Below are 13,884 nucleotides of genomic sequence, written 5' to 3'. Positions count from 1 at the left end.
ACACACAGAGAGAGAGAAACACACACAGAGAGAGAGAGAAGACACACACAGAGAGAGAAAACACACAGAGAGAGAGAGAGAAACACACACAGAGAGAGAGAGAAACACACACAGAGAGAGAGAAAACACACACAGAGAGAGAGAGAAACACACAGAGAGAGAGAGAGAAACACACACACAGAGAGAGAGAAACACACACAGAGAGAGAGAGAAACACACACAGAGAGAGAGAGAAACACACACAGAGAGAGAGAAACACACACAGAGAGAGAGAAACACACACAGAGAGAGAGAGAAACACACACAGAGAGAGAGAGAAACACACACAGAGAGAGAGAGAAACACACACAGAGAGAGAGAGAAACACACACAGAGAGAGAGAAACACACACAGAGAGAGAGAGAAACACACACAGAGAGATTACAGTTTACTACAGTATATTCTCTGTTGCTGCAAGCAGCTCAGTCTTGTGTTTCTGTGAGATGATTGATTTGCCAATTTGGGTGCAATCAGTAATTTCTCAGATATCAACAAATAAGAATGCATGAATGCTAATCTTATCTGTTTCTAACTACAGAAATAATTTCACAACAATCTGAGATGGTGGTTTGCTGAAATGACATGGAACGACCTGACTAACACTGAATGTGAAACCTCCACTCATCTGCACCTCCACCACAGGAAACAGCAAAGTGTCTTTTTCCCACGGAGAACAGACGACGCACATGCACGTACGCGCACACACAACATCCACACACACATATATAACAGTCTACAAGATATGATTCATATCTGGAGCACCAGAGAGCTAAACACACTCAAAACATCTTCCTAACCAGCACAGGTGGCTGGTAGCACCTTAATTGGGGAGGACAAGCTCATACTGTAGGAATGGCTGGAATGGTATGAAACACATCAAACAAGTGATTTCCATGTGTTTGATCATAGTCCATTCAATCATTTATTATGAGCCGTCCTCCCCTCACCAGCCTCCTGTTTCTGAGAGCAGAGTATGACAATAACTCTAAAAGGGCTGCTATTTCAAGCCTAGTGGAATAGACAGCTGAGAGTCCTGTTCCTATTTCAAGCCTAGTGGAATAGAAAGCTGAGAGTGCTGTTCCTATTTCAAGCCTAGTGGAATAGAAAGCTGAGAGTCCTGTTCCTATTTCAAGCCTAGTGGAATAGAAAGCTGAGAGTCCTGTTCCTATTTCAAGCCTAGTGGAATAGAAAGCTGAGAGTGCTGTTCCTATTTCAAGCCTAGTGGAATAGAAAGCTGAGAGTCCTGTTCCTATTTCAAGCCTAGTGGAATAGAACGCTGAGAGCGCTGTTCCTATTTTGAAACTCACTAAATTAAAGTGACAACTGAACCAATGATCATAACCGAAAGAGAATGAATGAAACCGAAACCGTTGTCTGGTACAGAATACAAAAACAGAAAACAACTACCCCCAAAACACAGGTGGGAACAGGCTACCTAAGTATGGTTCTCAATCAGAGACAACGATTGACAGCTACCTCTGATTGGGAACCATACCAGGCCAAACACATAGAAATACAACACACAGAACAAAACATAGAATGAAAAACATAGCATGCCCAAACCAAAATAGACACATAAAAAATGAACTATGGTCAGGACGTGACACTAGGAAGAGTCTTGGTGGTTCCAAACTTCTTCCATTTAAGAATAATTAAGGTCACTGTGTTCTTGGGGACCTTCAATGCTGCAGAAATGTTTTGGTAACCTTCCCCAGATCTGTGCCTCGACACAATCCTGTCTCGGAGCTCTACGGACAATTCCTTCAACCTCATTGCTTGGTTTTTGATCTGACATGCACTGTGGGACCTTATATAGACAGGTGTGTGCCATTCCAAATCATATCCAATCAATTGAATTTACCACATGTGGATTCCAATTAGGTTGTAGAAACATCTCAAGGATGATCAATGGAAACAGGATGCACCTGAGCTCAATTTCGAGTCTCATAGCAAAATGGCTGAATACTTACGTTAATATTTCTGTTTTCTATTTTTTATAAATTTGCAAAAATGTATAAAAACCTGTTTTCATTTTGTCACTATTGGGCATTGGGTGTAGATTGATTCAGATTTTTTTCTTTTTTAATCCATTTTAGAATAACGCTGTAACGTAACAAAATTTGGAAAAAGTGGGGGCCTTCGACCTGTGCCTGCTGTCACCCACAGAAAATGGCTATGGCCTACAGCTGAGCCTGGGCCCTGGCAGTAAATCCCCAATAATTTTTCCAGAGAAGATCAAGATCTCAGGGAAGTACTGAACATACTCCAATTCCTTAGGTTTAAAAATAAGCTAAACTGGACACCTAAATGAGGCAAGGAATGAAATGAGAGAGAAAGTATGCAGGGCATTCAAAACACATTCAAATTGAAATACCTATACAATTTGGCTAAAACTAATTGAATGTGTCATTGAACAAATTGCAGTTTATGGCAGCGAGGTGTGGGGTCCACAAAACAAGATTTCACCCAATAGGAAAAACACCCCATTTAAACCCTCCATGCAGAGTTCTGTAAGACTCTCCTACATGTACAGAGGAAAACTACAAACAATGCTACGGGGCAGAATTAGGCCAATATCCAATAATAAAATTTAAAAAAAGAGCAATTCAGTTTTTAGAAACATCTCAAATACAGTGACCTCTTCTCATATCACTATCAAGCCCTGCAATGCTACTGAGGGCTAAATAAAGGGAGTGTAATCAGGGGGATGATGAAGTCCAGGTGTGCATAACGATGGGGAGAAGGTGTGCGTAACGATGGGGAGAAGGTGTGCGTAACGATGGGGAGAAGGTGTGCGTAACGATGGGAAGAAGGTGTGCGTAACGATGGGGAGAAGGTGTGCGTAGCGATGGGGAGAAGGTGTGCGTAACGATGGGGAGAAGGTGTGCGTAACGATGGGGGGAAGGTGTGCGTAACGATGGGAAGAAGATGTGCGTAACGATGGGGAGAAGGTGTGCGTAACGATGGGGAGAAGGTGTGCGTAACGATGGGGAGAAGGTTGCGATGGGGAGAAGGTGTGCGATGGGGAGAAGGTGTGCGTGGGAACGATGGGGAGAAGGTGTGCGTGTAACGATGGGGAGAAGGTGTGCGTAACGATGGGGAGAAGGTGTGCGTAACGATGGGGAGAAGGTGTGCGTAACGATGGGGAGAAGGTGTGCGTAACGATGGGGAGAAGGTGTGCGTAACGATGGGGAGAAGGTGTGCGTAACGATGGGGAGAATGTGTGCGTAACGATGGGGAGAAGGTGTGCGTAACGATGGGGAGAAGGTGTGCGTAACGATGGGGAGAAGGTGTGCGTAACGATGGGGAGGGAGAAGGGGAGTGTGCGTAACGATGGGGAGAAGGTGTGCGTAACGATGGGGAGAAGGTGTGCGTAAAGATGGGGAGAAGGTGTGCGTAACGATGGGGAGAAGGTGTGCGTAACGATGGGGAGAAGGTGTGCGTATGGGGAGAAGGTGTAACGATGGGGAGAAGGTGTGCGTAACGATGGGGAGAAGGTGTGCGTAACGATGGGGAGAAGGTGTGCGTAACGATGGGGAGAAGGTGTGCGTAACGATGGGGAGAAGGTGTGCGTAACGATGGGGAGAAGGTGTGCGTAACGATGGGGACAAGGTGTGCGTAACGATGGGGACAAGGTGTGCGTAACGATGGGGAGAAGGTGTGCGTAACGATGGGGTGAAGGTGTGCGTAATGATGGGGAGAAGGTGTGCGTAACAATGGGGAGAAAGTGTGCGTAACGATGGGGAGAAGGTGTGCGTAACGATGGGGAGAAGGTGGTGTGCGTAACGATGGGGAGAAGGTGTGCGTAACGATGGGGAGAAGGTGTGCGTGACGATGGGGAGAAGGTGTGCGTAACGATGGGGAGAAGGTGTGCGTAACGATGGGGAGAAGGTGTGTGTAATGATGGTTGCTAGCTGTGGGATGCCAGGAGCGGTGGTCAGTAGACCGGTGAAGTCGAGCGCCAGAGCAGGAGAGCGGGTGACAGGTGGTCCTGGGGCTCAGTTCACAAACCTCTTTAACTAACACACCAAGCTTCAGGACCAGAACATCCAATGAATCAGAACAAACCAAATTACAACACAGTCCAAACAAAAATACATGACCTATTGGGAAACACAAGCACAAAGCTAAATGCAGTGCTATCTGGCCCTAAATTGACAGTACACCATGGCTAACTATTTGACCATGGTTTCTGATCAAAACCTTAGAAAAACCGTACAGGCTCAGTGAGAACAGCCTTGCCATTGAGAAGGGTAGACACAGGAAAACCTGGCTCCCTATAGTGGAAAGGCTGTGTAACCACTGCACAGCAGCAGAACCTGAGACGGAGCTGCATTTCCTGACAAAATGTTTAAAAATAAATAAATTAGAGAGTGTAATTTCCCCAAATTTGAAAGATTTCAAAGATCTCTCTGATGAGAATAGGCTACCCGTCCTGTTGGAGGAGGACACAGAGAGCTGTGGGTTGGCAGCGCACTACATTGCTGCCTGCCATAAAATGACAGACAGTGTCTGACAGACCAACTACGCTGCACATGTCCTCTATGCCATTGTTATTGTTCCATTAACACACACACACACACACACACACACACACACACACACACACACACACACACACACCAAAGAGAGAAGAACAGGTTAACATTCTTAATCCAACATCAGTACCAGTGGTTTAAAAAAAAAAAATCAATGATCACTCACAAAGGGAACAAAGAGCTATCATAAAACCAACATAGAGACTGTATACCCCTGATCAAAATCTAACGCACACTCTCACACACACAATGGTCAGTCTAAGATCAGGCAGAACACACGCACGCAGGCACGCACTGCCAACTCAGTAAATCAGCAGCCCACGGGCTAAAAGCAGGCAGGAAATATTTACACTTTCAGCAGAATAGTTGTACAGAGACAGAGAGAGAGAGAGAGAGAGAAAGAGAGAGAGCGAGAGGTCTGTTTGAGTATAAAAGAGAGAACAAGGGAAGGAGAAGAGGGCAGAAGAGGGGAGAGAAGAGAGAACAAGGGAAGGAGAAGAGGGCAGAAGAGGGGAGAGAAGAGAGAACAAGGGAAGGAGAAGAGGGCAGAAGAGGGGAGAAGAGAGAGAACAAGGGAAGGAGGGCAGAAGAGGGGAGAGAAGAGAGAACAAGGGAAGGAGAAGAGGGCAGAAGAGGGGAGAGAAGAGAGAACAAGGGAAGGAGAAGAGGGCAGAAGAGGGGAGAGAAGAGAGAACAAGGGAAGGAGAAGAGGGCAGAAGAGGGGAGAGAAGAGAGAACAAGGGAAGGAGAAGAAGAGGGACAAGGGGGAAGGAGAAGAGAGCAGAAGAGGGGAGAGGAGAAGAGGGAAGGAGAAGAGGGGAGAAGAAGAGAGAACAAGGGAAGGAGAAGAGGGCAGAAGAGGGGAGAAGAAGAGGGAACAAGGAGACAAAGGGAAGGAGAACAAGGGAAGGAGAAGAGGGCAGAAGAGGGGAGAGAAGAGAGAACAAGGGAAGGAGAAGAGGGCAGAAGAGGGAGAGAAGAGAGAACAAGGGAAGGAGAAGAGGGCAAAGAGGGAGAGAAGAGAGAACAAGGGAAGGAGAAGAGGGCAGAAGAGGGGAGAGAAGAGAGGACAAGGGGAAGGAGAAGAGGGCAGAAGAGGGAGAGAAGAGAGAACAAGGGAAGGAGAAGAGAGAAGAGAGAACAAGGGAAGGAGAAGAGGGCAGAAGAGGGGAGAGAAGAGAGGACAAGGGAAGGAGAAGAGGGCAGAAGAGGGGAGAGAAGAGAGAACAAGGGAAGGAGAAGAGGGCAGAAGAGGGGAGAGAAGAGAGAACAAGGGAAGGAGAAGAGGGCAGAAGAGGGGAGAGAAGAGAGAACAAGGGAAGGAGAAGAGGGCAGAAGAGGGGAGAGAAGAGAGAACAAGGGAAGGAGAAGAGAGAAGAGGGGAGGAAGCAGAAACAAGGGACGGAGAAGAGAGGCAGAAGAGGGGAGAAAGGAGAAAGGGAAGGAGAAGAGGGCAGAAGAGGGAGAGAAGAGAGAACAAGGGAAGGAGAAGAGGGCAGAAGAGGGGAGAGAAGAGAGAACAAGGGAAGGAGAAGAGGGCAGAAGAGGGGAGAGAAGAGAGGACAAGGGAAGGAGAAGAGGGCAGAAGAGGGGAGAGAAGAGAGAACAAGGGAAGGAGAGGGAAGAAGAGAGAAGGGAAGGAGAAGAGGGCAGGAGCAAGAAGGAGGGGGCAGAGAAGAAGAGAGAACAAGGGAAGGAGAAGAGGGCAGAAGAGGGGAGAGAAGAGAGGACAAGGGAAGGAGAAGAGGGCAGAAGAGGGGAGAGAAGAGAGGAAGTAAAGAAAATGCCTGAGATGAAGGGGAGAGGAAAAGAGGGATGCAGCAGAGCAGGCTAGAACCCAGATAAGGACAACATGTAGCTTACTTTTTCTGATGAGAAGAATCTTGGCTCAGCAAAACCAACAAACCACAAAACCACATGGCCTACTGTATGATCAGCCCTACACTACAGAACTCATATCCCTTTAACTGTAAACACTGTGGCTTGGAGAGGAAGGTGTAACGTCAACTAACCATTGCTTATTACAAATAATGCAGTGTGGGGCACTGACAGTGATCAATCTACACGCTGCATTTTGGTCCGACTCTCCTTCACCTCAAGAGAACCGTTACACTGTCTCTGCTGAAATTCAATCGGAACTGATGTTTGATGAGTGTGTGCGTGCGTGTGTGTGTGTGTGTTTGCCTTTCATAAACACTAGATAAGGTAAACAATGCCAGTAGCACTGAAGGGCACTGTTGTTCACTCCTGGTCCTCCAGAGCAGCAGGACTGGGTGTGGAGTGTGCGTGGTGCTATACATGTAAGTGTATAGCATGTGCGTGGTGCTATACATGTAGTACATTGCTTAGCTGAATCAGGTGTTTTAGAACTCGGCTAGAACAGAAGCCTGTGCACACTGTGGCTCTCCATGACCAGTTCCAAACATCCATCCTAAACATGACGAAGCACCGGACCAGGAGGCCTGTAGTTATGGACATCAGGTTCTCTCTTTTGAATAATAATGTAGGTAAGCAGAGAGAACAAACTGTTGTTTATGTAACCAGCATCTACAGGCTTTTAGAAAGAGGGCAGTGGCTGTGTGTGTGTGCAGTTGGGATGAGCTGAAGTAGATTATAGCTGGACCTTATTACTCCTAGATACAAGGTGTTTATTACTCCTAGATACGAGGTGTTTATTACTCCTAGATACGAGGTGTTTATTACTCCTAGATACGAGGTGTTTATTACTCCTAGATACGAGGTGTTTATTACTCCTAGATACGAGGTGTTTATTACTCCTAGATACGAGGTGTTTATTACTCCTAGATACGAGTTGTTTATTACTCCTGGATACGAGGTGTTTCTTACTCCTAGATACGAGTTGTTTATTACTCCTGGATACGAGGTGTTTCTTACTCCTAGATATGAGGTGTTTATTACTCCTAGATCCGAGGTGTTTATTACTCCTAGATACGAGGTGTTTATTACTCCTGGACATGATTGAATGGTACTAAAGCTGCTATTTTAAATAATACTGCATACATTTATGTATGCCTATTCTAGTATATGTTCTCACAGAGACAATAGCTAAGGTTTCATCCAATTGGCAGCAGATTTTCATGCAAATATTCTAAAATCTGCATAAAGAAAATCTGCATATTTTCCCACCAGTGTTGTTTCCACCAAACTGACTGGTTGTGGATACAAATCCGAGCGTGATGACATACTGTAGTGCACACAAAATGTACTGTTTGGCTTTCGTTTTCATGTTCCGAATAAAAGTCTACATTTCAATGTTTCCATCGTATTTTCAACTCTACTAATTGTTTTGTCACAAAAACGTACATTAAATAGCAAATGTGCTTATCTGGTCTTGGCACATCTGGTCTAGCCAACAGCTATCAAATACAGTGCGGGAAGGCTAGTCTACATGAGATTATTATTGATTTAAGAGCGAGAATATTCTTAGTTGTGAAACGGCAGTCAAACATCGACCATCATGTCACCAGAATTAGTATATGTTTATTGGAAAGGAGCATCAAGCTCATCACCGTGCACTTTCACCACCCTGTGAAGTTCATCATAACTTATTTAATCTGTAGTTTAATAAACTGCATGGTTTCCCAAATCGTAGTGGGAGGACCACACACCATATCATCGCGTGACTCCAAGTTCACTTCGATATGATGGTTATTATATCAATACTTGAGCATAAAAGAGTTTCCACCCGCATTTGTCGCGTAATTATCTTTACAGACACAAAATTACCAACATACAAACTATCTGTTGGCATTTATTAAAATTTACCGAAACGTCTTGTTTCCATTACAGCTGTTGTGATTTTTTAAAATACGGTATGACTACTTTATAAACTGTGGTTAATGATAAATAACAGAGTAGAATAACCCAGTGGTTGAGGATAGAGTAGCAGGTGGACAGGTGGTCTAAAGGGGTGGGAGAGGACGGAGGGTTGGGTTCCTAACCCCTCCAATAATATTTCCCATAATCCTGCTCTCTCTGAGGGGCGAGATGAGCAGACGTCTGCAGAAACGGCCTGAGGAGGTTTTACCCCCCCACCAGACTCTAACACACACACACACACACAGAGGGAGGATCTACCCTCGAGGTATGACTGCCTTTTCATCTCCACTCAATAATACATAGACTCCTCCCAAAGCGACCCATTTTTCCTTACAAACCTGAAAAAACGCTCTTCCCTAACACACCTTCTCCCTCCTCCCATTCCCTCCATCTCACTACCCCTCCCCATCCCTCTTTCCCTCCTCACCTTCCCTCCATCTCACTACTCCTCCCCATCCCTCTTTCCCTCCTCCCCTTCCCTCCATCTCACCACCCCTCCCCATCCCTCTCTCCCTCCTCACCTTCCCTCCATCTCACTACCCCTCTCCATCCCTCTTTCCCTCCATCTCACTACCCCTCCCCATCTCTCTCTCCCTCCTCACCTTCCCTCCATCTCACTACCCCTCCCCATCCCTCTTTCCCTCCTCACCCTCCCTCCATCTCACTACCCCTCCCTCTCTCCCTCCTCCCCTTCCCTCCATCTCACTACCCCTCCCCATCCCTCTTTCCTCCTCCCCTTCCCTCCATCTCACTACCCCTCCCCATCCCTCTTTCCCTCCATCTCACTACCCCTAGCCATCCCTCTTTCCCTCCTCACCTTCCCTCCATCTCACTACCCCTACCCATCACTCTTTCCCTCCTCCCCTTCCCTCCATCTCACTACCCCTACCCATCCCTCTCTCCCCAAGCAGCTCAAGTGAGAGAGAAGACCAGACCCCTCCACTCCATCAAACTGGAATCCTCAGCCGCATGCAGGCCATTCTGCTAGACAATGTGTGTGTGGGGGCTTATATTTGTCCTATTTCACACATGTACATGTCACGCATGTGTGAATTGGAAATGTGTTTTCTGCATTTCCCAACTCTCTCTCAGACACCCTCAGAGAGTGGGATCACAGCCTGGGTCTGGCATTATTAACGTGTGCATGTGTGTGTGTGACTGCACACACAGCTAGAGAATGCCAGGATATAGAGAATCATCAATCAGTTAATCAGTAGTGGACACCTTGTAATGACTCTCACAGGCACCAGCCAAATTACAGATGGCTATTAACACAGCTAATACTAGCACTCAACACACTAGAGCAGCCAAGATTACAGTCTGTAACACACCAGCAACACACTGCTTACCCAGTACACACTATACAACACAACAGCAACACACTACCTACCCAGTACACACTATACAACACACCAGCAACACACTACCTACCCAGTACATATTGTACAACAGTCATACCTTTAACTTCACTTAATCAAGCGTTGTCCTGCATTACGGCACTTTAAGACAGAGGATAAGATAAACAACATGCAGGACACGTGGAGGGCAGCGGACTAAACACTAAATGTGCATTAATATATACTGAGTGTACAAAACATTAGGGAACACCTGCTTTTTCCATGACATAGAATGACCAGGTGAATTCAGGTGGGTCATTCTCACGAAACTGCCATTTGACCCAAACATTTTCAAGTCTCATTTTTCATGAACTGTCCTCTTATATCACTGAGATTAGGATCTCTACTTCATAATTATTATTGTTTTTAGCATTTTACGACCATTTCCACAAAATTCTCATTTACCTTAACAGTCCAAAAAAATGTATAAACAAATCAATCTAATATTTTTTTAACATTGCTCCCCCAATGAAAAGGCCTGAGTTAAACACAACACTGAAAGTAAAAATATTTCAAATGAAACTATAAAATTATAATAAAATTAAAATCTGACTTTTTCCCAATTTTAGCTTTTTAGACGTTACGGAAATGAGAAGGCCAAGTGGGGTAAAGGTGGCGAATAAGAAGAATAAGAACCTCATTCTGAAGGCATATAAGCAAATAAATTAACATCTACTAGTCCACTAGGTGATGCATCATGGGTGAATAAAACTTCATGTGAAAACTGATTTGAGTTTTTACAGGAACTTGAAAAAGTGTTATGGTAATGAGACGCATGTTCACAGACACTGTGTGTTTGTACATAATAAATATTATAGTTTAATGTCAAATTCAACTGGTATACCATTTTTATAATATTTGGACAAACTACAACAACACATTATTTATTCAAATAACTTAGGTTTTTCTAAAGTACAATTTTATAAAATTTAATCCGGACGCATTTCAGTAATGAGACTTTTGGGTGAAAATGTACAAAATTCTGGCAAAAATGTCAAATGAATTTGAAATAAGACGTGTTTCCTTAGCCCTCAGAATGATAGTTGACATATGCATCACAGTTGTGTAACTCAATTTGCTACAGACATGTTTAAAACTGGTTTCATGAGAATCACCCAGGTGAAAGCTATGATCCCTTATTGATGTCACCAAATAATGATTTTTCAGCCTTGAGACAATTGAGGCATGATTTTTGTACGTGTGCCATTAAGAGGGTCAATGGAAAGACAAAAGATTTAAGTGCCTTTGAACGGGTTATGGTAGTAGGTGCCAGGCGCACCGGTTTGAGTGTGTCAAGAACTGCAACGCTGCTGGGTTTTTCAAGCTCAAAAGTTTCCCTTGTGTATCAAGAATGGTCCACCACCCAGGACATTCAGCCAACTTGACACAACTGTGGGAAGCATTGGAGTCAACATGTCACTTTATAGTGATATCAGTCCATAAGTCATACTTCACTAGAGTACAATCGTGTTCCATTCTTCTTTACCTAATGAAGTTGTGCTAAACACACCAAAAACACTCTACATAACTGCTCTTCCTCCACTGACATACAGTCATATTCTGTAGAAAGTCAAACTCTACTCTATGGAGTCTTGTACAAAGTGTTTACGACTGTACTGTAGTGCACGGTAGTGTACGGTAGTATACGGTAGTGTACGGTTATGTACTGTAGTGTACGGTAGTGTACTGTAGTGTACTGTAGTGCACGGTAGTGTACGGTAGTGTACTGTACGGTAATGTACTGTAGTGCACGGTAGTGTACGGTAATGTACTGTAGTGCACGGTAGTGTACGGTAGTGTACGGTAATGTACTGTAGTGTACGGTAGTGTACTGTAGTGTACGGTAGTGTAGTGTACGGTAGTGTACTGTAGTGTACTGTATGGCAATGTGCTGTAGTGTACGGTAGTGTAATGTACTGTACGGTAATGTACTGTAGTGTACGGTAAGGAAGTGTACTGTAGTGTAGAGTACTGTAGTGTACGATAATGTATGGTAATGTACGGTAGTGTACGGTAATATACTGTAGTGTATGGTAATGTACAGTAGTGTAGTGTGTGGTAGTGTACAGTAGTGTACTGTACTGTACGGTAATGTACTGTAGTGTACGGTAGTGTATGGTAGTGTAGTGTACTGTAGTGCACGGTAGTGTACGGTAGTGTACTGTAATGTACTGCAGTGTATAGTAGTGTATGGTAGTGTAGTGTACGGTAGTGTACTGTAGTGTACTGTGGTGTACTGTATGGCAATTTGCTGTAGTGTACGGTAGTGTAATGTACGGTAATGTACTGTACTATAAGGAAGTGTACTGTAGTGTATGATAATGTATGGTAATGTACGGTAGTGTAGTGTACGGTAATATACTGTAGTGTATGGTAATGTACTGTAGTGTAGAGTACTGTAGTGTACGATAATGTATGGTAATGTACGGTAGTGTAGTGTACGGTAATATACTGTAGTGTATGGTAATGTACTGTAGTGTAGAGTACTGTAGTGTACGATAATGTATGGTAATGTACGGTAGTGTAGTGTACGGTAATATACTGTAGTGTATGGTAATGTACTGTAGTGTAGTGTGCGGTAGTGTACAGTAGTGTACTGTAGTGTACGGTAATGTACTGTAGTGTACGGTGGTGTAAGTGGATAGCATGTAGAACAGGTGTAGACAGAGGTGGTCGCCTGCCAGACAAAAATACAGTAGCAGGATCATAGACACCTGACACAACACCACAAATACCAAGGATCAGAGATGGAGAGAGAGAAAGAGAGAGAGAGAGAGAGAGAGAGAGAGAAAGAGAAAAGAGAGAGAGAGAGAGAGAGAGAGAGAGAGAGACAGAGAGAGACAGAGACAGAGAGACAGAAAGAGAAAAGGAGGGAGCATCAACACAGTGATAGGAGTCAGAAAATATTTGACAGATTAACCGAGACAGATGGAACTAGAATGGAAAAAAGAGAGACATTCAGCAACACCAGATGTACATACCTTTTTAAAGTATGCACTTGAAATATCCTAACACTTGATATCAAGAATCATAGAGAAAAATACTTGATTTTACATGACACATGAAATACAGTATTGACTCAGAGCGAGACAACTTTTCCATAACGTCACAGATAGCCGGTACTAGAAGTATGTCACAGGTCCCCAATGATCAGACTAATATGAAGTCAATGTACTGTATTATGTTTAGCTCAGTGGGTCACTATACAGCTGAGTGGGAGTCTGTTAGCAGTCTTACCTTGGAGTATTGTCTGCGTAAACTGAACCTCTGCACCATCCTGACTGACGGAGAGACTGACGATCCACTCTGTCCACTCCACTCCACACACACTGAATTCTTCCCAAGAGTAACACACACATCCAGAGCCAGTACACTCACACACACAGACCCACAGGCTGCAATCTATTCCACGCACAAAGATACAGTATATGTACGTGAATACACACAGAAAAACACAATTCTCTCTGTTCCAAACTGCTCTAATCCATGTTGGTTCATCTAGTCCGCAAACACAAGTGAAGAGAGAAAAGAAAGCGAGAGGGAGGTGAGGAGGGAGAGAAGGGGAGGCAGGGAGAATAGACAGAGATAAAGAGTGCTCAGCTGTGCTGCCCTCTACTCACACTCAGCATGGTTTCCATCTCTCAAGCTCTCCCTCTCTACACACACACACACACACCTCATGGCTGACAGCACAGAGTTAAACGCACACACACACAAAGTGGGATTTACAGAGCAGACAGAAATAGGAATAAAACTATTTTTGCACACACACACAGAGTCTTAAGAGAAAACACACACATACAAAGTCTGATGAGCAAACAGACACACACTCTCTGTCTTCAGCTCTGTCACATTTATTGTAGGACAAGGCAAGGTTGCGGGACAAGGGGAGGGGGAGGTGCTGGCTGACTGTCTGTCTGTACCACCCATCTCCTAGGACTATGAAAGTGGGAGGGGGAAAGAAAGAGGGAGGGAGAGAGTGAGAAAGAGAGGTTTGGAATATGAGACAGAAAATGAAAGAGAAGAGGGGAGTTAAGGCAGAAGAAAGATGGTGGGTCATAGAGAGAATG

General features: G+C 44.6%; 1 protein-coding gene across 3 annotated transcripts in view; it reads right to left on the bottom strand.

The window, feature by feature from the left end:
• Window positions 1-13,884, bottom strand: part of LOC115102074 (transmembrane and coiled-coil domains protein 1-like) — a 136,323-nt gene that overhangs the window by 67,921 nt on the left and 54,518 nt on the right. Inside the window, exon 1 of one of the 3 annotated variants that reach the window (XM_065005307.1) lies at window positions 13,052-13,635. The exons of the other annotated variants lie outside the window; for them this stretch is intronic. Within the exon in view, the coding sequence (XP_064861379.1) occupies window positions 13,052-13,090 (39 nt within the window). The 5' untranslated portion in view covers window positions 13,091-13,635. Of the gene's footprint in view, window positions 1-13,051; window positions 13,636-13,884 lie in introns of those variants that run through there. 3 annotated transcript variants of the gene reach the window in all.

The sequence above is a fragment of the Oncorhynchus nerka genome, linkage group LG20 (genome assembly GCF_034236695.1).
Source record: "Oncorhynchus nerka isolate Pitt River linkage group LG20, Oner_Uvic_2.0, whole genome shotgun sequence".
Classification (NCBI taxonomy): domain Eukaryota; kingdom Metazoa; phylum Chordata; class Actinopteri; order Salmoniformes; family Salmonidae; genus Oncorhynchus; species Oncorhynchus nerka.
The sequence above is the reverse complement of the archived record's forward strand: the minus strand, read 5'-3'. Positions and strand labels throughout refer to the sequence as shown.